Source organism: Vicia villosa, linkage group LG1 (assembly GCF_029867415.1).
Source record: "Vicia villosa cultivar HV-30 ecotype Madison, WI linkage group LG1, Vvil1.0, whole genome shotgun sequence".
Taxonomy (NCBI): domain Eukaryota; kingdom Viridiplantae; phylum Streptophyta; class Magnoliopsida; order Fabales; family Fabaceae; genus Vicia; species Vicia villosa.
Window position 1 is genome coordinate 43070858 of NC_081180.1, and position 25504 is coordinate 43096361.

General features: G+C 35.3%; 2 protein-coding genes across 2 annotated transcripts; one reads left to right on the forward strand and one right to left on the reverse strand.

Annotated features, from left to right (window-relative positions):
- Positions 1-3436: 3436 nt before the first annotated feature.
- Positions 3437-4327, forward strand: LOC131605039 (uncharacterized). The gene is made up of 2 exons (XM_058877440.1): positions 3437-3877; positions 3991-4327. Exons 1-2 carry the CDS (start codon positions 3731-3733, stop codon positions 4231-4233), a joined length of 390 nt encoding a protein of 129 aa, XP_058733423.1. The 5' UTR covers positions 3437-3730; the 3' UTR covers positions 4234-4327.
- Positions 4328-4593: 266 nt separating this feature from the next.
- On the reverse strand, positions 4594-6292 carry LOC131622543 (uncharacterized). The gene is made up of 3 exons (XM_058893616.1): positions 5238-6292; positions 4752-5154; positions 4594-4697 (listed from the first exon to the last, which is right to left on the reverse strand). Exons 1-3 carry the CDS (start codon positions 6156-6158, stop codon positions 4594-4596), a joined length of 1428 nt encoding a protein of 475 aa, XP_058749599.1. The 5' UTR covers positions 6159-6292.
- Between the last annotated feature and the right edge of the window lie 19212 nt (positions 6293-25504).

Sequence of the window (25504 nt, forward strand, 5' to 3'; positions counted from 1 at the left end):
CAGAATTGATTATAAGAAAAAGGAGGTTTTGCTGTACGTGAGAAGTAAAAAGAAAATAAGGGTTTGTAGAGAAAAGAAGAGAACATGGAAGTGCTCGTACATAGAAGAGGATAGAAAAGGGATACGAGAGTTGTGTCGGGAAGGAGAAACTAGAAGAATTTTGCGAAGCCAAAAGCTTGGATTCGACCGGATACGAGAGTGGCACTTAGTGTAGCAACCTGCCCTAAAAATAGACTTTTAGAGTCGCCACCTATTCTACCAAGGCGAATAGGAAACCTACGCAGTTAAGAGATCAGGGTAAGATACTATATTCAGGTCGAGGGATGGTGTTAGGCACCCTCAACCCTTTCCTAAAGGCTAACATTTCAAAGATAAAGGTTTATGGCAAGGTTTATAAAGAAAGGTGACAGAGAGTAATAAGAGTTAAAGGCTAATTATATTGAACATGATTAGAGTTTGGAAGAGGGGGACTCGCCTTGTTGCCAAGTGCCTACGTATCTCCTTATGGAGAATCAGAGTCAACGTAGTTCGGGGGACGAGTTGTACGCCCTTTGAGTTTGAAATTTGATTTGGAAGGCATTCTGAATAGCCTAGGATAAAAATCCATAGTTTGATATTGAAGCTTTGAAAGGTTTGAAAAGTGTTTTGAGGTTTGGGCGTACAACCCGAGTTTAATTTTGCACTATTAACCGCAACGATCAATAGATTCAATCGTCATAGTTAACAGATTTGAAATTGCACCGTTACTAATTTTAATCAACTGATTCGATTATTACTAATAACGAATTAGGATATTTTTATAATTTTAATAATTAGTTTGTATCGTTACCAATTCTAATTGATTGATTCAATTATCACTTATAACGAATTATAGTATTTTTATAATTTTTATGAATTAACTTTGTATCATTATCCCTCGCAATCGATTGGTTCGATTAAAAAGAACAACGAATTAGAATGGGAAAAAATAGAAAGATTAATCATTGCGACTAATAAGATAATCGCAACCATTTAATCGAATAGAAATTAATAATATTTTAATTAAATAAAATTTTAATTAAAATTATTATTGCCCATAGCGATTAATAGATTTAATCGGAACGAACAACAAATTGACATTTTAATATTATTATCATGTACTAATTTATTTATAAAAATAATTATTAATACATGAATAAATATATTAAAAGAGATTAATTAAAACAAATAATTAACTAAAATTATTTAAGTTTATTAGTATTAGGATTCAGTATGACTGGATAGAAGGCTCATGTTATAGGGATTAAATCTAGGTTGTTAGATCTAGCTTGGTGGAGGATTGAATGTTTCAGATTTGAAGGTGTATGGTGATACCTAAATCTCAGGCGCATGTGATCATGAAGCGTGGTTATTCAATAAAAAATAATGTGAGAGACGGTGTAACACCCAATTTTCTACCCGACATTTATATTAAAAATCAGAGTGCTAAAATTTTCAAACATATAACAAGATGTCACATTTCAACATAAAACAACAAAGCAACCTGTATTTCTTTTAATATGATACATAGCATTCGGCTGAACAACTCACAACATATTTATTCATAGGAACATAACAACCTTTTTAATATTAAAACCACAGAATTACAACTTCCAACTTATAGATCAGTTAGCAACTTTATTCAACTAAAACATCGTTCAATTTATAATTATTCAACAATTAGTAATAACAACAACTTAGAAACAACACATAAACATCCCCCGAGTGCTACGTATCAGAGCAAGACCAACTCGAACTAACAGTAACTAAAGACTTCATAAAGTTACTTCACTTCCACAACTATTCTTGAGTACCTGCTCAATTACCCATAGAGGTAACATCATTACAGAAGGGGTGAGATATCCAACAATATAAGCAAGCGTATGATAAATAATATATTAAGATTAGATCATAGAATATCACCACTTCATACTTATTCAAACAACAGTTATAATAACAAATAGCAACAACGGTTATAATAATTATTTACCAACAACAATTATGATAACAATATTCAGTAACAAGTATAACAACAATTAGTAACAACAATTAGCAACAACAACTATAACAATAGTTATAATAATTATTTCACAATTTAAATCATCATAACTTAATAACAACAACCACTTATAACAACAACAACGACAACTTATATCAACAACAACAACGTAATAACAACAACAACGAAATAACAACAACAACTTCAAATGCGACTCAACTGTGCAAATGCATGTGGTACCATTTGGAGTAAAACTCCCAACTTAAACATATGCCAGGTTATCGAGGCATTTCAACAAGGCGTAAGCCTTCAACGTGGTGCCATTAAGGCCGAGGCATAAGCCTTCAACTTTTCAACGTGGTGCCATCAAAGCCAACTTAAACAATGCAAATGCATGCATGCAACAACAACCACAACGTCACAACAACAACGACGACAACAATTCAACACTGTACCAACATTAGAGGTACTCAACGTCGCTTCAACACTGGCCATAGGCCTACAACTTAGTCAACATATCGATAACAACTTATATCAACAAATTGTATGAAGCAACAACTTATAGCAATAACAACAACACAACAGAAGTAACAACATGCAATTCAATCATACAAGTTCATACAACATGCAATTCAATCACACAAGTTCATACAACATGCACACGATTAATAGCGTACACCCGGTTCGACAATTACACAACATTACACACGAAAATGTATATCGATTCAACAAAATTCATCTACTGTGTTTGAAAATATTTTTATAAGATAGAACATAATTTTAGCTTTTCAAAGGTCCAAACGGCACGTCAAATGGACACCCGAGTCAAAAGTTATGAATTTTCTAAGTTTTCGGAAAGCGCAAACACCGGTATCATACACCGAAACAACAAAACTTCATTACACATCAATTAAATTTTATTTCCAGAACATGTAACTATTTTTATAAGAAAATACACATTATTAGCTTTCTAGCGCTTCGAACGGGGACTCAAACAGACTTCCGGATCAAAAGATATGAATTTTTGAAGTTTTCTCCAAAACTAGATTTTTGCCCAGGAACAGCTACGGGTTTTATGCATTTTTCCATTAAAATCCAACCAATTCAATTATTTTTCATAAAACAAACGCATATTCATTCATACCTAACATATAGTAGTGAATTGGAATCATAAAACATGAATTTTAACACATTGATTTTGATCCCAAATATCAAACCCCAGCGTACCAAATCCCTATAACTCAACCCAAAAACTCAATTTTCCTCCTTCGATTCAGTTGCAAATCAATTTCGACCAACACAGAGACATAGCACTATAATAGTTATACTCAACCAACATTAATCCGTTTTTCTGCACTTAATTCCTCAATAATAATAATTAGGGATAAAAAACCTTCACCCCCCTGCCATATAGGCGAGTTTTGAGTTTGCCCCCTATTAAATTTTTTTTAAAGGATGCCCCCTTATAAAACCCAGATTACAAACTCACTAACCCCTACACTCATGTGACGCTGAGTTGGCTAGGTATTATCCCTGTTGGCATTTAATTATTTGCTGACATGGAAATGATTTGTTTATCTTGTTGGTAATTGGAAAATTAGGTTTCAGATTCATTCCCAAAATTGTGCTCTCCATTGTTCATCGTTGTTCTACTTCATCTACTTCATCTGTCCTGTTCTTCCTCAACCAGTCATCGTCCCAGCTGCAAGGAGTATGTCGTCTAGGAAATCGATTGGAAGCAGCACAAGCAATACATTTTCGGGTCCCCCCAGATGCGGCTGTGACCTAGCTATGAAGATGTGGGTTTCGTCGACAGCTAGAAACCTAAATCGCAAGTTCTGGAAGTGTCGCAATGCTGGGGTAAGTTTGAGTTTGAATTTCTAGCATTGTTGAACATGTTTCTTTCTTCTCTCCAATGTTTATAATCAGTAGGTTTTGGGTTGTTTATACCTGTTTCCTTTGTCTTTATGCAGAATGAGAATAGCTGCGAATTGTTTATATGGGATGATGAATATGGAGACTCACAAAAACGGAATGGTAATATTCAATGGGACTGTAAAATCTGTGCCAAAACGGAAAAGGAGTTACAAACAGTTTTGAAGAAATTATCGAAGGCCAAGTTGAAGGTTGAAGAAGAGAGGAAGACTTCTGTTAAGCTGAAGATTGCTCTTGTTTTATCTTGGGTGTTGTTTGCATTTATGTACAACTTAATGTAATGGTCAAATTTATCTTAGGTTGAAGTTTTATGTAACTGTCAAACAATTGATGTATGAGATTAGCTACAATGTTATGAATGAAATTGTTGATTTATGTTCATTCCAAATTGTTTGAATAGTTTGATGACTCTTGTTAAGCTGTTAAGCTGTTTGATTTAGTGCACCAAAAGTGTGCAATTGTCATTACATAATATTGTACCAAAAGGTAGATCCTGTCATTACAAACCAAAGCACCAAAAGTGTGCAATTCAAAACAAAGCACCAAAAGTGTGCAATTCAAAACAAGAGTACCAAAATAGTGAACCAAAATAACAAGTTACAAATAACATTCTTCTTCTTAGCCTAAAGAGCATAAATAGACTAGAGATCATTGACAGACTTCTTCTTAGCCTTCTTAGCAACCTTTCTTGCACCTTGAGCTTCATTGCAATCTTCTTCTTCACTTAAAGTTATTGGTTGATCCTCTGCACCTCGACCAATGATTGGTTTTTAAAACCAGAAAAGTTTGATCCTCTCACTTTGCCTCTTTCTCTTTGGGATGGATTCCTGCTTGACTTTCTGTTTGCCCTTGCTGATTTTGCTTGGTACACTTTTGGCAGAGCTTGTTTGGACATCTTGACTGATGTCTGGTATACTTGCAAGCATCTCATCAGTGATGTCTCCAAATACATCAGCAGTAGAGGCAGTCTGTGTTGCAAGTTCAGATTGACTTGGGACACCATCAAGGGCACCTGTTTCAGCTGCACTTACACCAGGTTCAGAATGACTTGGGGCAGTCTGTGTTGCAAGTTCAGTTTGACTTGGGACATCATCAAGGGTACCTGTTTCAGCTGCACTTATACCAGATTTTGCCTCAGTTTGACTTGGTCCATCAACAGGGGCACTTGTTTCACCTGCACTTACACCAGACCTAAGCTTCTTCTGCTACAATACAAACAATAAGCTACAATAAGCATCAGAATTATAAGCATACAAATCACAGTAAACATTAGGATGACCATTACCTTTCTCTTCAGAGCATTAGGATGTTGTTCCTTGCTCTTGCATGATTTCACATTGTGCCCAACCTTATCACATTTAGTGCATCTATATGCTACACCAGGCAATCTTCTTCTAGCCCCTTCCTCACCTGTTTCTCTAATCCTCAGTTTCCTAGGTCTGCCTGGACCTTTCTTGTAGTTGGGGGGTAAAAGATCCTCAGTCTCAACCTCAGGCCACATTTCCTGACCATTGATAGGGCTCACAGCAAAACCATAACATAGTGCATATTTATCCCTAGAGTAGCATTCATCAACAAACAGTTTTGGATTTTGTTGTCTAAAGCTTAGTGCTGCAACTGCATGCCTACATGGTATGCCCACTAACTCCCAGAAGTTACAAGTACAGGACTTTCTAGTAATATCTACAATAAACTGTTGTTTGTTATAGGAGTGTGTGACTTGAAATTTTTCATCCATGGCCCAAGTAGGTAACCAATGCCCACTCATAGCCACTTCAGTGTCCAATCTTTTCCTAGGTATTGGCATGATAGTGTGTGGCCATTTCTCAAGTTTCAATGCAGAGTTACTACACCTATTCATCAAGTATTTTCTAATCCATTCACACATGGTTAGAATGGGTTTGTCTCTAGCTACTAAGATGGTTGCATTGAAAGACTCAGCAATGTTATTCATTAGTACATCACACTTAGAGTAAAAACTAAAAGCATGCTTACACCAACTATTTGTAGGCACTCCCATTAACCATGCCCAAGCCTTTGGATCTACTCCCTTAAGTTCATTCATCTTTTGCTGCCATCCTTGTTGGTAAGTAGCCTTGGCTGCTCCCATCATGATGTCTCTAATCAATGCACCTCCTCCAAACTTCTTCTTGAAGTTTGCATAAAGATGCCTTAAACAAAGTCTATGCTCAATTCTTTCTGACATCTCCTCGAAAACAGCTACCAAACCCTGTCAACCAAAGTGTATGCTCAGTTACTTTACAAAACTACAAAATATTACAAAGTTAAAGATTTATAAAGTTCATACTAACCTTTTGCTGATCTGAAATGAACACATATCTTTTATCCACACCAACATCTTCCATTAGCAACTGAAGGAACCATTTCCAGCTTTCCTTTGTTTCTGTTTCCACAACACCAAAAGCCAGTGGAAAATACTGGTCATTGGGGTCTCTGCCAACAGCTATCAGCAATTGCCCTCCATATTTGGTCTTCAAATGACACCCATCCACCCCAACAAATGGTCTGCAACCATTTATGAATCCTCTTTTACACCCATCAAAACAAAAATAAAATGAACCAAACCTTGGCTGAATGGTTGGGATTGGTCTATCAATGTTAATCTTCACTGTGTTCCCAGCATTTACTCTTTGAAGCTCAGCAGCATACCTCCATAAGTTAGCATATTGGTTGTCTGAATCTCCCTCAATTATCTTCTTAGCAATCAACTTTGCTTTCCAGGCCCTTCCAATAGTTATACCCACTGAGTGATTTTGCCTCATATCTTGGATTATATCAGAGATCCTAACTGTGTTTGTTGTTTGCATTTTCCTCACTACATACTTGGCCACCCACCTAGAATTTGCAGATCTATTTTCTAAAACCCTAGCACATGTATGTGTGTCATTTATAGTCTTTATGGCAAAAGTTTCTTTCTGGCCCACTCTAGAGCAAAGCATGGAAAACCCACAATTAGCCTTACACTCTACCCTAACCCTGTACCCCTCATTCTTCACAAATTTTATTTCCCTCCCATTTAAAACAGTCCACTCACGAATTGCCTCCCTAAAGTCATCAAGGGCATTAAATTGCATACCCCACTTGAATTTAAAGTCCTTATTAAATTGCTCTTTTCTAAACTTTTCAAACTTAGGCCCTTTTTCATCCTCAGAATTATCTGGATCTGAGCTATCTAACTCCTCACTAACATAATCCTCATCTTCCAATTTCTTCTTTTTGGGACAAGGTGACAACCCATCCATTGTTGGGCCCTCCCTAATTGGTATAGTAACATCAGGTCCATCCAAGCCAAAACCATCTACAAGAGCAGTAGTCCTTTCATCCTCACTATCATTCAATCCTTCAACAGCTTCTTCATCACTGACATCTTCATTCAATTCAGTAACCTCATTCACACATATAGGTCTCCCATTAGATGTTACCTCACTTACATCATGTTGAACAAACATAACCCCATCCACTTGCTCACCAACAGCATAAGCAGCCAAATCATATGCATCATCGTCACTCTTGATTTGAAAAAAATCTTTATCAATAGCATATATTCTAGTCCACAACACGTACGACCCATCTAAGTATCCCCACCCATTAACCAGATTACCAATTTTACTCAGATTCCACGTTTCCATTTCTTGCTTATAAACTGTTGTCGAAGAACCACCCCTGTATACGACTTCACCATCACCCATTCTTACAAACTCTCCCCCATGGTGGAATACAACGTTAAAAAGTGACAAATTCTGAAATAAAATGCGATACTATTAAATATTATTTCAGTGACTCTAATCAATATTCAGATTAACGATATTTTGAAACTAACCTGACTGTGTACCGCATCGTCGCCGCCGTTCTCAGCCGCCGTATTCACTTTCGTCTCCTGCGAAGTCTTCGTCTTCTTCTGCGAAGTCTTCGTCTTCTTCTGCGAAGTCTTCTTCTTCTTCTGCATTGCCTTCGTCTTCTTCTGCATTGCCTTCGTCTTCTTCTGCATTGTCTTCGTCGTCGTCTTCAACAAACCGGAACCCTAAGCGCCGTCGTCCCCAAATTGTGTTCTTGCAAGAAATAGTAACCCTAACATTCACGGGGGGGAATCTGAAAAGTTTATTGACAAGTTTGAAATGTGTATGACCTGGCAACAAAGATAAACAAATCATTTCCATGTCAGCAAATAATTAAATGCCAACAGGGATAATACCTAGCCAACTCAGCGTCACATGAGTGTAGGGGTTAGTGAGTTTGTAATCTGGGTTTTATAAGGGGGCATCCTTTAAAAAAAATTTAATAGGGGGCAAACTCAAAACTCGCCTATATGGCAGGGGGGTGAAGGTTATTTATCCCTAATAATTATAAACCCTAGGTTAATTTCCCACAACAATTGATTGAACTTTTATAACCTTATTCACAGACATCAATCAATTTCAACATCAACAAAATTCAATCTCAAAGATACAAACAACCATACAAAATAGAGACAATCCATACAATCATAACCCCCACATATCATTCATCATAATCCCGTTTATAGAGCTAGAACCTCACCCTTACCTTGGATATGAGATTTCTCTACTCTCCCGGTTGCCATAGCTTATGCCGCCGCTTCCAACTCTTCTCCGAAAAATCTTTTCTAACAACATGCAGAGACGCACCAAAAACCTGTTCGGAAATCACTTTGTCAGACGGACTTAAAATCATCAAAACGAAAATCGCTCCGGTCAAAAGTTACCTCTACGAGTCTGGAACATTGTGTCCAAGAACCGCGACGATCCAACGGTTGGATTGGGAGAAACGTTCGTTTTACTAAGGTGTCTCACTGCAGAAACTTGCTACGAAAATTGGACTTCCTCTAGCTTTTCTCTTCCGCCATGGCTCTCTTCTTCACCTCTCCTCTTTCTCCAACTTTTCTTCTTTCTCCACGTCTACTGAGACCTAACTTCTCTTCTGATTTCCTTTATTTTATTATAATTATTATTATAATTATAATCTTCATTTGGGCTTACTAATTAACACCCCCGTGATTGCTATCACCAACGCAACGTCTAAGCCCACTTAAATAAAACACTCTCATAATCCATAATATTAATTCTATTATTATTTCTCTCCATCAAATTGACTAACTACCGACTATAAAATAAATCGTCCGAACCACCAACTCAACATATTCAATATCATTCTCTACGGCTTAAATCAACTTAAATTAATAATAGTCCATTATAGTAATATTATCTCTAATATTATTCTCCGATTAAACTGACTAATTTCTCGATCATTAATTTATCCGCCCAACACAACGTATAATTCCAATTACGCCTCTTATAATAATGCCAATAATTCTAACTTCGACTAATTCCAACAAATAATTTCCTTATACAATTTAATTAAATAAATTAAATTCCGGGTGTTACAACTCTCCCCTACTTAGAATATTTTCGTCCTCGAAAATTCTATCCACCATCTCCAACCTCAACTTAATTCCACATCATCATTTTGTCAGGTCACTCCCATAATAACCTCAAAGTAACCAATTTAATCAACTTCGTGATATCTCAGGATATCACTCGCCACCTACGGTAACCAACAACAACATTACTGCAACAACGACTAAATTATTATAATACTAATCTGACAACATAACTTGACCGATAACCACTCAGCTCATCATTGACCAATGACTTACAAGAAATCCTATTTCAATCAGCACTATTTACAAGGAAACACAACACTCTGGAACATCATGCTTCAGCTGCGCAACTCTGATCATCCATCTTAATTCACCGTCCTCATTGTTGCACCCCAATTTTTGACCTCTGAGATCCCATCATTTTTCTAAGTATCATGATCATTATCATTATCATTTATCATCATGCATATTTTTATTTACTAACAAAAAATAAAAAGAAAAAAAGTTTGTTGCTTGTGTGTTAAAAAGACAGGAGAATGATCAAGAGAAAGCTGAAGAATTCAGGGTTTTGAGGCCCACAAGAGGCTCAACATTCTCTCAAGATTCAAAGGTTCCTTCAATCAATATTCAAGTCCAAGGATGGCTCAGTTTAAGGCAGACAACTCTCAAGATCGCCAGAAGCGCCAAATTAGGGTTTTTGTTTTTTTCCAGGAGAACGAGTTTTTGAGACCTCAAATGGATTTCATGGATCTTCATATGTCTCAAAGTACCACCAGACAAATTTTCAAACTTCAATTCGCTCGGACGCACAGTCAACAGCTCAAACAGTCAACAGACGACCAGTTTGACCAAAAAGTCAACAGACAGTCAAAAATGCAATTTTTTGTCAACATCCATATTTTGTCAAAAGATTCATCATGTGATCAATGGTTGATCATAATTCATCAAGAAAAGTTCAGAAATCGACAAAACTCAAAATTGCAAAATTAGAGTTTTTTACCTAAAAGTCAACTGAACTTTGACCGACCATAACTCTCTCATAATTTATCAGAAAAATTCCAACCAAAGCTCATTCTCAAGGAAATTCAATTCTCTGCAACTTTGATGTTGGGACCAAGGTCAAGAAATGCTTCCGCCTAGGAGATATAAGCCAAAACATTACAGGTCATTTTCAAAGTCAACAAAAAGCAGTTTTTTGTCAAAGCCCATATCATCAAGATAACTTCTCCAAATGCAAAAACGCTTCCAAAGTGGCTTGTAGAGGACATCTTGGGCTTTCCAAAAAGTACAAGAACACTTTCATAGGATCAAAATTGAGGGATATATGCCTTGATGAAGTTGACCTTTTTTGGAAGAATGCATGAAACAAGTAATGACCAAAATTTGATTTTTTTTTCAAAAAGGCCAATTCTTTTGTGATTCAATCTTGATTCTCATATGTTTAAAGGGCATCCACGACCCATACATCATTCATGACATTTTTATTTCATTTTAATTAAATTTTATTCATTTAAAGTTTAATTAAAGTGAGATAATTCAAAGATATTATCAAAGATGCTTATGGTTGCCAATCAAGACCAATTCAAGATGCTTAAATATATTATTGCAAGATTGAAGAGAATAATACTTGAGTGTTTTAACCATGGTTAAGAAATACACTCATTGAAAATATTCCATTATCATATTTTTTCCACAAAATCAATCATGACAATTTCCACTTGCAAGGCTTCCAAGATCAAACTCTTTGCCTATAAATAGAGCTTCATTTTCTTCATTCAAGAAAGGGGGAAAAAAGAGGAGGAGGAACAAGAGAAGAATAACAACACACTCCAAAAGCATAGCATAAGTTTTATATTTTTCAAAAGTTTCAAGAAACTTGTAAAAATCAAGGCTCATTCAAATAGCCACTTTCAATCAATTTCAATCTCTCTATTCCACTCTTGGAACATCATAGAGTAAGTACAATGTAATTTTTAATATGTAGTAGTGTTAGGAGTTCATGAATTAAAAACTCCATATTTATGCATATTTTCAATTTCTCAAAAAAAAATGTTTTAATTTTAGTTTTAAGTTGATAAAATGTTTATTTAATTTTTAACATAAAAATATTTTATTTTCTTTTCATAATTAATTTATATTGCTTAATTAATTAGTAATTATGTAAATATTGCTTTTTTAATTATTTTTAACCAATCAAAAAACTCCAAAAATATTTTCCTTTTAGATTTAGGTTTATATTTTTTTTATAATCTAATTTTTGACATATAAAATAATATTTTTCTTGTTAAGTTTAATTATTTGTATAATTATTTGTTTAATTAGCTTGTTAATTAACTTAAAATCAAATTCCAAAAAAAAATCACAAAAAGAATGAATTAAGTTTAATTTGTTTTATATTTATTTTTGTATATTATTTGATATTGTTTCTTATCTTTTTCCTTTGTCCTGAATCAGAATAAAAGATCAAATATGGCAGAGATTGTATGCAGTTGTTTTAAGACTTTTGGAAATTTATCGTGTAGTCGCTATGATTCTATCAAGCTTCTGATAAATTTTCATTAATTTTAAATCCGAGATCATCATTCACTCACCATCGATCTTCACTAACATCGTGAATATACTTGACTAGCTTCAAGATGATTCACGTGCTAACATACTAACAATTAACTTTAAATTCCGCATTTTATTATATTGTTCTTTATATTTCTTGCTTTATACTTTATTTTATCATTCATCATATTTATGTTTATGCTATTTTTCCTTTGTCCATTTGGACATATTATTTATATTTCTGCTATTTTTTCTTTGTCCATTTGGACATATTATTTATATTTCTGCTATTTTTTCTTTGTCCATTTGGACATATTATTTATGTTTCTGTTATTTTTTTCTTTGTCCACTTGGACATATTATTTATATTTCTGCTATTTTTCCTTTGTCCATTTGGACATATTATTTATATTTCTGCTATTTTTCCTTTGTCCACTTGGACATATTATTTATATTTCTGTTATTTTTCCTTTGTCCATTTGGACATATTATTTATGTTTCTGTTATTTTTTCTTTGTCCACTTGGACATATTATTTATATTTCTGTTATTTTTCCTTTGTCCATTTGGACATATTATTTATGTTTCTGTTATTTTTTCTTTGTCCACTTGGACATATTATTTATGTTTCTGCTATTTTTCTTTGTCCACTTGGACATATTATTTATGTTTCCGCTATTTTCTCTTTGTCCATTTGGACGTTTATATTCCGCTATTTTCTCTTTGTCCATTTGGACGCTATGTTTATGTTTCCGCTATTTTCTTTTTGTCCACTTGGACCATACTTTACTTTTATGCTAAAACACTAATAAACAACAAAGATCTAAAAAACGCTTAAGGTTCTCTCTTGGACTACTGGTTACTATCCCTAGCATTTTGGAGATTCGGACTTATGGACTTAGTGCCTCTGGACCCTTATTCTGTTATTACTCTGTGGTTGTTCTGTCTGGCATTGGATTGTTGTCTGTTTGCGTATGCAGGTATTTCCTTGAAAGTCCTTGATGGTTAATTCCAAGGCATTGAGATAAGGATTTTACCCGAAAACAGCCGTTACTCTGCCCGATTTTCATCAAAATTTTAGTGTGCTTAATGCAAAGTGGTGCTAAAGATAATAAGTTCATCTGGATCCCCAAGTGGTAATGCGTCGGTCAACTGTTGGTTTCTTATTTTGGTCAGATCTTTCTCTCCTTAAACTTTTATTTTATGCACTAGGTTAGCCTCTTCATCTCCTCCACTTCTTATATTTTCAAAATCTTCTTCCTTTTTTTTTCCAAAATCTTCTTATGTTTGTAAAACCTTTTTTTAAAACCTTTCTTAAAAATGTCTTTTGCCCTTAGTGGCTTTTCTGCAAAAGTTTAGACACGATTAATTGTTGTAGTGAGTTGCGATACCCCACGATTTTGAAATTGATTGATATAATGAGATCTTTTCTGCGTGAGAGAGCTAGTGGCATACTCGTTGATTTTATCCGAGTTGGAGCCCTTCTTTCATTAGCGATGCAAAGAACTCATTGTTCTCATGCTCAAGATCAATGGCCGAGTATTTCTCTCCGACGATGATAAAGTGTTTATTCGTTTTTTTTAAACCGTTTTTCCTTTTAAGCGGAACTACATTAGCTCTGACTTCTCCATTGCACCGAGGAGGTATGTAGGCACAAGGCTTAATGTCTTGCCGAGCTTATTTTAAAAATCAAACAAGAGCAAAAGTGATCTAAGCAAAACTAAGAGCCCATGGATAACCATGGATACAAAGGGTGCTTAAAACCTTCCCTTTGTATAACCAACCCCCCGAACCCAAAATCTGTCAAAAGGTCTTTCCTGTTCTTTTATGCCTTTCCTTTTTTGGATAAAATAAAAGTCGGTGGCGACTCTTGCAAAAAAATAATAAAAAATAATAAAAAAAAAGAGCAAGGAGTCAGTTCGCCTCAAAAAACCGAGTTTACACTCATTAGAGTCTCTATCAACTTATAATTTACAAGCTTTACCCGAGCCTTAGTTTTTTTCCTCAACATTAACCTCTTTCTGCATCATCGAGATAGTAAAATAAGTCTATAACATCCAATACAATTCCGTCTACTATCAACAAGAGATTAAGGGTGATCAAGTCCTTAATTTGTCAATAAATATCCGACAATCGTAATGGAGTATAACCATTATTACCAACTACAAAATGTTCCTTCAGAAATTGCACTTACACCACCAAAAGCATCATAGTTCAACATCTGCAAAACCATCTGAATCCGCTAACACCGACGTCTTACGACTTCATACTACCACACGCCTTGTGATACTATCAGGACAAATTTCCTTTGTGCTATCATCATCAGCACTCCTCATTCTTGAAGTTATACTCTTTGTACTTCTAACAACTGCAACAACTCTTATAATTACTTACTAACAATCCATAACAAGATCTACAATAATCCTACACTTAATCATTGTCCCTTCGTCAACAGTTGACACGATATCTACTCAAATGGATAATTTCATTTCTTTCCAACATAATCCTGCCACCAATAAATTTGTTACAGATACTGCCACTATTTTTATAAGAAAATTAATCTCGTTAGCTTTCCAACGCTTCAAACGTGACTCAAATCGGACGTCCAGAACTCCAGTTATGAATTTTCGAAGTTTCACAATGATTCAGAAATTTTTCCTGCGTTTTGCTTACGGAAATTTCACTCAAAAACTCATTCTCTTCAACTTAATCACTTTCCAAATAGTCCTTAACATAACTCCTCGCTCCCAAACTTTTTATAACTCGAGAGCCAATTCTTTCGGTGAACTTCAGTTTCCGAAACACCAAGATAACAATCCTTTCTGCAACTTCCAACTAAAACACATATGAGAAGCAACACTTCTCCCCCAGTTCGCTCAAACTAATACCTGCAACAACCAGAAAACAACAAGTACTGACAGTGTTTCACACACTTGCCGCGTACCGAGGAATAAACAACATTAGACGACTCTGGCCGGACGGACCGACCTGCTCTGATACCACTAATGTAACACCCAATTTTCTACCCGACATTTATATTAAAAATCAGAGTGCTAAAATTTTCAAACATATAACAGGATGTCACATTTCAACATAAAACAACAAAGCAACCTGTATTTCTTTTAATATGATACATAGCATTCGGCTGAACAACTCACAACATATTTATTCATAGGAACATAACAACCTTTTTAATATTAAAACCACAGAATTACAACTTCCAACTTATAGATCAGTTAGCAACTTTATTCAACTAAAACATCGTTCAATTTATAATTATTCAACAATTAGTAATAACAACAACTTAGAAACAACACATAAACATCCCCCGAGTGCTACGTATCAGAGCAAGACCAACTCGAACTAACAGTAACTAAAGACTTCATAAAGTTACTTCACTTCCACAACTATTCTTGAGTACCTGCTCAATTACCCATAGAGGTAACATCATTACAGAAGGGGTGAGATATCCAACAATATAAGCAAGCGTATGATAAATAATATATTAAGATTAGATCATAGAATATCACCACTTCATACTTATTCAAACAACAGTTATAATAACAAATAGCAACAACGGTTATAATAATTATTTACCAACAACAATTATGATAACAATATTCAGTAACAAGTATAACAACAATTAGTAACAACAATTAGCAACAACAACTATAACAATAGTTATAATAATTATTTCACAATTTAAATCATCATAACTTAATAACAACAACCACTTATAACAACAACAACGACAACTTATATCAACAACAACAACGTAATAACAACAACAACGAAATAACAACAACAACTTCAAATGCGACTCAACTGTGCAAATGCATGTGGTACCATTTGGAGTAAAACTCCCAACTTAAACATATGCCAGGTTATCGAGGCATTTCAACAAGGCGTAAGCCTTCAACGTGGTGCCATTAAGGCCGAGGCATAAGCCTTCAACTTTTCAACGTGGTGCCATCAAGGCCAACTTAAAGAATGCAAATGTATGCATGCAACAACAACCACAACGTCACAACAACAACAACGACAACAATTCAACACTGTACCAACATTAGAGGTACTCAACGTCGCTTCAACACTGGCCATAGGCCTACAACTTAGTCAACATATCGATAACAACTTATATCAACAAATTGTATGAAGCAACAACTTATAGCAATAACAACAACACAACAGAAGTAACAACATGCAATTCAATCATACAAGTTCATACAACATGCAATTCAATCACACAAGTTCATACAACATGCACACGATTAATAGCGTACACCCGGTTCGACAATTACACAACATTACACACGAAAATGTATATCGATTCAACAAAATTCATCTACTGTGTTTGAAAATATTTTTATAAGATAGAACATAATTTTAGCTCTTCAAAGGTCCAAACGGCACGTCAAATGGACACCCGAGTCAAAAGTTATGAATTTTCTAAGTTTTCGGAAAGCGCAAACACCGGTATCATACACCGAAACAACAAAACTTCATTACACATCAATTAAATTTTATTTCCAGAACATGTAACTATTTTTATAAGAAAATACACATTATTAGCTTTCTAGCACTTCGAACGGGGACTCGAACGGACTTACGGATCAAAAGATATGAATTTTTGAAGTTTTCTCCAAAACTAGATTTTTGCCCAGGAACAGCTACGGGTTTTATGCATTTTTCCATTAAAATCCAACCAATTCAATTATTTTTCATAAAACAAACGCATATTCATTCATACCTAACATATAATAGTGAATTGGAATCATAAAACATGAATTTTAACACATTGATTTTGATCCCAAATCTCAAACCCCAGCGTACCAAATCCCTATAACTCAACCCAAAAACTCAATTTTCCTCCTTCGATTCAGTTGCAAATCAATTTCGACCAACACAGAGACATAGCACTATAATAGTTATACTCAACCAACATTAATCCGTTTTTCTGCACTTAATTCCTCAATAATAATAATTATAAACCCTAGGTTATTTTCCCACAACAATTGATTGAACTTTTATAACCTTATTCACAGACATCAATCAATTTCAACATCAACAAAATTCAATCTCAAAGATACAAACAACCATACAAAATAGAGACAATCCATACAATCATAACCCCCACATATCATTCATCATAATCCCGTTTATAGAGCTAGAACCTCACCCTTACCTTGGATATGAGATTGCTCTACTCTCCCGGTTGCCATAGCTTATGCCGCCGCTTCCAACTCTTCTCCGAAAAATCTTTTCTAACAACATGCAGAGACGCACCAAAAACCTGTTCGGAAATCGCTTTGTCAAACGGACTTAAAATCATCAAAACGAAAATCGCTCCGGTTAGAAGTTACCTCTACGAGTCTGGAACATTGTGTCCAAGAACCGCGACGATCCAACGGTTGGATTGGGAGAAACGTCCGTTTTACTAAGGTGTCTCACTGTAGAAACTTGCTACGAAAATTGGACTTCCTCTAGCTTTTCTCTTCCGCCATGGCTCTCTTCTTCACCTCTCCTCTTTCTCCAACTTTTCTTCTTTCTCCACGTCTACTGAGACCTAACTTCTCTTCTTATTTCCTTTATTTTATTATAATTATTATTATAATTATAATCTTCATTTGGGCTTACTAATTAACACCCCCGTGATTGCTATCACCAACGCAACGTCTAAGCCCACTTAAATAAAACACTCTCATAATCCATAATATTAATTCTATTATTATTTCTCTCCACCAAATTGACTAACTACCGACTATAAAATAAATCGTCCGAACCACCAACTCAACATATTCAATATCATTCTCTACGGCTTAAATCAACTTAAATTAATAATAGTCCATTATAGTAATATTATCTCTAATATTATTCTCCGATTAAACCGACTAATTTCTCGATCATTAATTTATCCGCCCAACACAACGTATAATTCCAATTACGCCTCTTATAATAATGCCAATAATTATAACTTCGACTAATTCCAACAAATAATTTCCTTATACAATTTAATTAAATAAATTATTAAATTCCGGGTGTTACAGACGGGGTTCGAACCCACGCCCTCTCCCTTGATAACACTTACCCTTGCCAAACCAACCAAATCCCATGCGCGTTAAGAAAACATGTTCATCACATAATATAAAAAACATAAGAAGACATATTGAAAAGCGCGCGAGATTTCAAACCGGCCAATGGCGTAACGCCACGCCATCATCTTCCTCCCCCAGACCTGAATTTCTTTGCAAAATCAGCTACGGTTTTGCTACGATTCCGTTCGTAGCCAACAAGCCTGGAAAATAGCGAACTACACCTGAACACATATAAATCTGGCGCACCCATCTTATTCCCCTTATTTTCACCATGCGAATTCAATAATACCACTAATTAACCCTAATTTAACTCCTAACGGAAAGCCCCAATTGCACGCCCTCAAGAACCCTAACGGCCTTCCATGGTGAACAACCTTGAACCCGCCCAGAAATTCAATTAACTTTCAAGAAACGTTCATAACAATCACATGATGCATAACATACAATTAAAACGCCATAAACATGCTCACATCGTGCCAATCGATTCAAGTTTCAGAATGACTTACTTTGACAAATCGGAGACAATTTTGGGGTTGTTGATGCTATGCTAGTATCCAGACACGTTCCAAATCCTCCAGTGATCCTTTTGCAACCTTCAATTCTTGTTGAAAGCCACAAATTCTTTGAAAACGATTTTGAGTTCTTTAGTGGTTTTTTTGGTTCTTGCAAGTATGCCTCCCTTCAGAAATTCGTCCCCTACTCCATTGCATTATGTTATATATTTATAGAGGCACCAATTAGGTCAAGAAAATAGTCCAAAGGCCTCCTAAATCCAATCTTGCAAAATTTGAGAAATTCACTTTACTCTTGAATGAAAACTTGCTATATTTGAACCAATACTGTATCAATTCCTTCCTCAATCAATAATCCACGAAAATATATTATATTTAGCCATAAATGTTGATTGGAAGTGGTTTATGTGAATATTTTTGACACAATATTTGATTTTCTTCAATTATATCATTTTATATCATTTTTAAATAAAATAAAAAATCATATAAAATAAAATAAAAGGTGAAATTTGTGGATTATGGTTTGGGCATCTTGTGGATCAAGTTTGAGTCATAAAACATAGGCCCATTTGCAAAATATTCCAATTTGAACCCTCTTTATTTCACATTTTGCCTCCAAAAATTGTTCAACTTTGATCAAGCATATCTCACTCAATTTTTTAGCTATGAGGGAGTTCTAAGACTTTTTGGAAACCTCAAGAGGTCCTCTATAAGCCACTTTGGAACATATTTTACATTTGGAGCTTTTATCTTGATCATATCCCCTTTGACAAAAAACTGCTTTTGAAGGATGCTTGAAAATGACCTGTAATCTTTTGCTTTGTACCTCTCAAATGAAGCATTTCTAGCCTTGGCTTGTGAGACACAAAGTTGTAGAGAATCCAATTTCCTTCCAAATAGGCTTTGAGTGGGGAATTTTTGATGTTCCATGTGAAAGTTATGCCCAGTCAAAGTTGGGTTGACCTTCTCCTAAAGAAACCCTAATTTGAACCTTTTTGTATTTGTTCATCTCTGAGTTTCTATTAATGGAATCATGATCAATCTTTGATCAAATGATGGTTATGCACCTCTATGCTCGATGTTTGACCAATGATCATAAGTTTGAATCATGCTTTGATTGTAGTTGACCTTCAGGTTTGAATCAGTTGACTGTGGATCTTGGGATTGTTTGAGCAAGGCTTTGGAATTGAATCTTGAACTTTAAATTATTGTAAATGGAATATGGAAGGCAAATTTTGGGGTATGACACTTAGGCTTAGATGTTTAGAAACAATACGTTATTGTAGCGTAAATTAAATTACTTGTTTAATAATAATAATAATAATAAAATTAATAATAATAATATTTTTAGGAATTTTGAGTAAGAGATAATATTTGAATTATTTGGCTAACTTAAGTGATTTTCATTTCTGTTAGAGTTATCAATAGGGTTGTCAGAGTTGCTTATGAGATGTTTATAGTTAAATCTGATGAACTGTAAATTTAAAATGGAAGGTTTTTGATCATTTAGAGTTGTTTTATTATTACTTGAGTCAGACCATTAGCCAATTAGGTTCATAAGAGTTATCCTTATAGGTAATAGTTGTCAATAAAGTACTTTTGAACACTTGTTGAAAATATGTGAATTACCGCTAGATTAATTCTGCCGATTTGTTGTCGATGATTTGTTACGATGATGTATTGCGATATTGTGATGACGCTATTTTTGTGAATTGTCGTGAAATAATTGTACTGATTTATGTTGTTGTGGATTTGTTGTGATGTGTTGACGCAAAGTTGTAGGCCTATGGCCAATGACGATGTGAAGTTACCATCTTGTGAATATTTGCGAAGTGCAAGAAATAATGTGACGATGAAATTACCTCTAATTATTGGTAATTATTTGTGATATAGGCGTATGCCTCACGACGTTGTTCTGTGATGTTTGTGATTTGTTGAATTTCATCAGTGTCTCATGATTTACATGTTTTAGAGACGACCTGGATTGGCAAACAGCGACAAAGGCTTATGTCTGTTTTGATGCCTCTATTTATTGGCAATTAGCGATGGGGTCTGAAGCCCTGGGTACCACATGCATGTGCATTTGTTAGAGTCGCATTATATTTGTGTGATTATGAGTTTATGTGATTTGATACGCGAACTTATGTGCATCGTTGTGTATTATGAATATGAATTATGTGAGATACTATGACGTGTGTTGTTTTAATTTAAAACGGTGAAGTAAATTAGACGATAATGATTATACCACAAAGTGATGATTATTATGACTTGAACCGTATATATATATATATATATATATATATATATATATTATTTATCATCACCCTATTTATATTGTTTGATATCTCACCCCTTTCTTTTGTTTCGCTGTTACCTTTATACTGGTAACGCGCAAGTCATAGCTTGATGAAGATTTAGACGTTGTGAGTTGAGTCGGTGGTCGCTCTGATACGTAGCATTCGAGGGGATAAACGATTATTTTAATTATTGTTTTATTTGCTGAATTTTATATGGTTTTGGTTTAAATTATAACTTAGAGTAGAAAGGAAATGATTGCTTTCTTGTTCTACTTGGTTGGTTTGTATCCTTGTTATCCATGATTGTTGGAAGCAAGAGAGTTGAGTTTGAGAGGTTTATTCTAATTTCAACTTGGCTGATCGTAAGAGAATTGTTCTTGGTGATTGTGTTTGTTTTGTACAAGTCTCTACAATAGTAAAATCTCTTTTGTGTTAAAAGGGGACTAGAGTACTCTCAGATTGTAAGGGAAACCGAGATATATCCTTGTGTTATTTATTTTTATGCACTTACTACTCTGATAACATCACCATAAACCAGAAAAATAATCATCTTCATCACATAAATTGAAAAATATTTAAAGTACCTAATTCACCCCCTCTTAGACGCACTCTTGAACTTACATAACTTTCAATTATCTTGACTGTCTTCCCAATATAAGCTTCACCTAGTTTAAAGTACAAAGAAATCAAACACGCGGCCATCAGTTGTACTCGTGGGTACTTTCTTAATCAATGAAGTATGTCACGTAGACTACATCAATGTAGGCTACACCTTTGTCCATAAATATTGTTGTGCCAACCAAGTATATGAAGTATGGCATCAACGCATATTGCCTATGGAACAAAACATGCTCATCATCACCTACAACCTCCATTACCGCAACCATGTGGTGTTTGTACAGGTCTTCCAAGTAGGAAAATTGGGCATGGCATTATCTCATGGAATCAAGCTCCTCTCAGGCGTCACCCGCGTCAACTCCAAATAAATTCACCATTAAATCAAGTGTCTTGGCACTGTTAATCTAAGATTGGTTCAGTAATCTTCCCCTAATCGGAAGATGCAAGAGACTCGAGACATCATCAAGGGTGATGATCATCTCACCAAGAGGGATGGGGAAAGATGATGTCTCTTTATGACATCTCTCTAAAAAATCCGCTGACATGTCATGGTTAACAGTCTTGTATCTAGTGTCACATGAGGTGTGTATAGGTGAATACGTAAGTGTATCTCTGGACTAGTTTAAAGAAAAATATAGAGGTTTGATTCATTTACACATGTATTTATTATGAAAAAGGTGCATTCGAAAATGCATTTATAAATTCATAGGAGTGTTTTCGAATTTCCTTAGAGTACTTCTCCACTACTTAGGGTGGGAAAAACAATTCCCAAAACAAAAAGGTGTTTCTCCACCACTCGGAGAAACAATTCCCCAATTAAAAAGGATAGGAAATTTATTTTAGCACTCTTGCTATGTGAATCACACATCTGAAAAATCAAAAAACACTCTCATAAATTTTTGAAGATGCATCTCCAAACGCACCATGAATCATTTCTGTCAAAATTTGGTTCAGAGATGTATCTGCAAATATTTTTGGGGTGTATTGAGATGCATCTCCGAAAATTCCTATTTCAGACATGCATTCATAAAAACATCCCTGCATGCATTGATTCGACCATTAACATTTCAAAATAGGGTAATACATTAATAATTTAAAAAACATCTCAAAATATTACAAACATAGTTCTCAAAGTGTATGGAAAATATAGGTAAAACATCCGAAAATACAAAAAAGGCATAACCTATTGTATATGTCTAATCCTAACCCTTAACTCCTCCTCTACCGTAGGTAACCCAAGGCATTTTGTACCTCAGTAAGAATGGAACGTGCTAGGGTAATTGTATCATTGTCATCTCTCTCAAATAGCCCAGACTTTATGCACTCTCTTGTAATCCGCATAATATTCTGACAGATCAGCAACACATCAACGATATGGTCATCCCTTAGCTGCTCATTCTCCAGAATATCCTCATGAGCAGGCTTAGGTGGACGTTCGATAGTGTCTGGTATCATGACAAAATGTGACACAAAATAAAACCAACTCATGTAACCCTCAGCATAATACCACTGACTTGTGGCTGACATACTCTGATACTCCTCTGGTACCATATGACTCTCCTAATCCGCTAGTAAGTCATTAAGATCTCTATGGACGATGCTGACAGGATCAACCACGAAGGGTGATCTCAAAATGATCTGCACAAATCTAAACCGACGCATGCATCGCTCTAGCAGATACCTATACATCAAATTACTCCCACATGCCATTCACCTGGAGTAATATGAAATATGGTCGAAAGGAATAGTGTCTCAGTGAGTGGCGTATGATGTCCAGTCGATGTCACCATGCTAAGTCCTATCAATATACACACGGAATAGCCGCACAACATCATTTCCTCTACACGGGTAATACATGCAAGCATCTAGGTAATCCTTATTATACCCTAACACACGACTAAACCTGTGTATACGGTGAAAGTGGGTTATCATACATATCTAAAAATCAATAAGAAATTTTTTCTAACAAGTGTAAAAAAGTTGTTTTTAAATTAATGGTGGCTATGCAAATTACCGCTACCAGGTTGCAAGAAACTGTCATTTACTTTGTTGTCCAAGGAGAACACGTAACTCCCTGGTTCGACTCATGAATGTCCGCTAAGTTGATGAAATACTTAAGGTATGTCACATCTACGTAGATTGCACTTTTGTCCATAAACACGAAAGTGCCAACCAAGAATAGGAAGAAACACCTCAAGGAATAGTTCTGATGGTAGGTAACTTGTAGTTCCTCACCGCCGACTTCCTCGACCAACTCCAAGTTTTCTTTATAAAGTTCCTTAAAGAATGAAAATTTAGCATGAGCACCTCTAATGTTCTAACACTACTTCAGGGTTAGGTCAACACACAAATAAATCACCATCATCTTCTGGGTCTCATCGTGTTTGATCCTAGAATGATCAAGTAACTCCCCCTGATGGGAAAATGTAGACGAAAAGCGACATCATCTAGAGTAATCGTCATCTCGTAAATAGGGAAGTGGAAAGATGATGTTTCTTTATGTCATATCTCTGCATAATCCCCCTGCATGTCATGGTTGATGGTTGCTTACCCGAAAGAACACAGACTGACAAGATCAGAGTATCTGATGACACTTTGGAAACACTCATCCTTAGGCTGATAAAGATTGTGAATCTTTCTGCATGGTTAACAGATTTCAAAAAACCGTGTTCCTGTTAAAAATAATATATGTAATAATATCGGTTGCATTGAATTTGGTTAAAATAGAAAAATAACAACCGTTAACAAATATACCTCTCCGACCCAAACATGTGGAGCAACACAATCTCCATAATGTATCAATAATGATCTATCAATGGACCATAATGGGTAAGAGTCTGCATGTGGAAGGAGATCATTACGTGCAGTAGAGGCTTCCTCTTAGTGTACGTGATCCTGGGATGAGGAGCCATGTGAGAGGCGACTCCTATAACTCGACGCTTCCCCGTCATGAGGCCTAGGAACGGTTTCCTTCATAGCTCTAGCCTGCTCATTTTCAAGAGCCATCTCCTAGCGAGCGCACACAGTTATGGTTTCATGATTGAGTCTCATTTTGTTGTTTGCATCCATTCTCCTAAAAAAAGACATTAGTTAGAAATTCTGTAGAAGAAATGACCAAATTCAAAGACGCATGTGCCTAAAAAGGACCCATTTCGGAGATACATCTATGAAAAAACTTCGTCTTTTGCTTCAATTAACTTGCCACCCCCCCAAATTTTTTTATTCCAATTTTACCCCTGTTAAAAATATTTGAAAACCAAAGAATTTCCAAACAAAATTTCCGGTATGCACCTCAAAATTTTCGTTAAAAAGTAACGAAAATTAAGTTAATTTTAAATTTCCAGTACAACATACCGGAATTTTAGTTTATTTTAAATTTCCGGTTAACCGGAATTTTGAAATTTCAGGTACCGGAATTTTGAAATTTCAGGTATACCGGAATTTTCAAATTTCCGGTATACCGAAAATATTAAATAAACTAAAATTCCGGTATGTTTCAATTTTTTGTTTTTTTAAACGGTTGAGATTTTGCCGACACTTTTTGAGGGTCCTGATTGCACCGACACATTTGTGTGGTCTAGAATGCACCACCATTTTGTATAAATAGGGGTGTTAGGGTTATGCGATAACACATCATTTCAACAAAATGCCTCTTCCTCAGTATTTTATCAATGTATAAGTGTACTTCAATGGCCGCAACCTTGTTGGTCAAACCAAGATTCCAGATGGGCCTGAATCCTTTGCCACCTTGAAGGAAATGTTGAATAATTTGCTGCCTGATTCTGATAACAGAAGGGTGACAAAGATTGAGTTTCGGGAGGATTGGATTGATACAAATGGAAGGGTGAGATACAACTTAATCGAGTTGAAGAATGATGAAAATGTGAAGGCCATGTGGAAATCATTTCGCCGTAGGATAACTAAAGGTCCGATCGAATTGGATGCGCAAATCCAAAGATCCATTGACGACATAATGAAGTGTCTTATTCGTCCAGAGTCTTCTGGTAGTGCCTAGGTTTTCATGTGTTCAGAGTACTGTTTATGCCTGTTTGTTGTTTGTCATCT

What these genes read in the sequence shown, in the direction of transcription:
- LOC131605039 (XM_058877440.1), top strand. Translation starts at nt 3,731, where the DNA reads ATGTCGTCTAGGAAATCGATTGGAAGCAGCACAAGCAATACATTTTCG. An exon ending in GGAAGTGTCGCAATGCTGGG is followed by an intron (nt 3,878 to 3,990) that starts GTAAGTTTGAGT and finishes GTCTTTATGCAG; the next exon opens with AATGAGAATAGCTGCGAATT.
- LOC131622543 (XM_058893616.1), bottom strand. Translation starts at nt 6,158, where the DNA reads ATGTCAGAAAGAATTGAGCATAGACTTTGTTTAAGGCATCTTTATGCA. An exon ending in CTAATGCTCTGAAGAGAAAG is followed by an intron (nt 5,155 to 5,237) that starts GTAATGGTCATC and finishes GTATTGTAGCAG; the next exon opens with AAGAAGCTTAGGTCTGGTGT. An exon ending in CCCAAAGAGAAAGAGGCAAA is followed by an intron (nt 4,698 to 4,751) that starts GTGAGAGGATCA and finishes GTCGAGGTGCAG; the next exon opens with AGGATCAACCAATAACTTTA.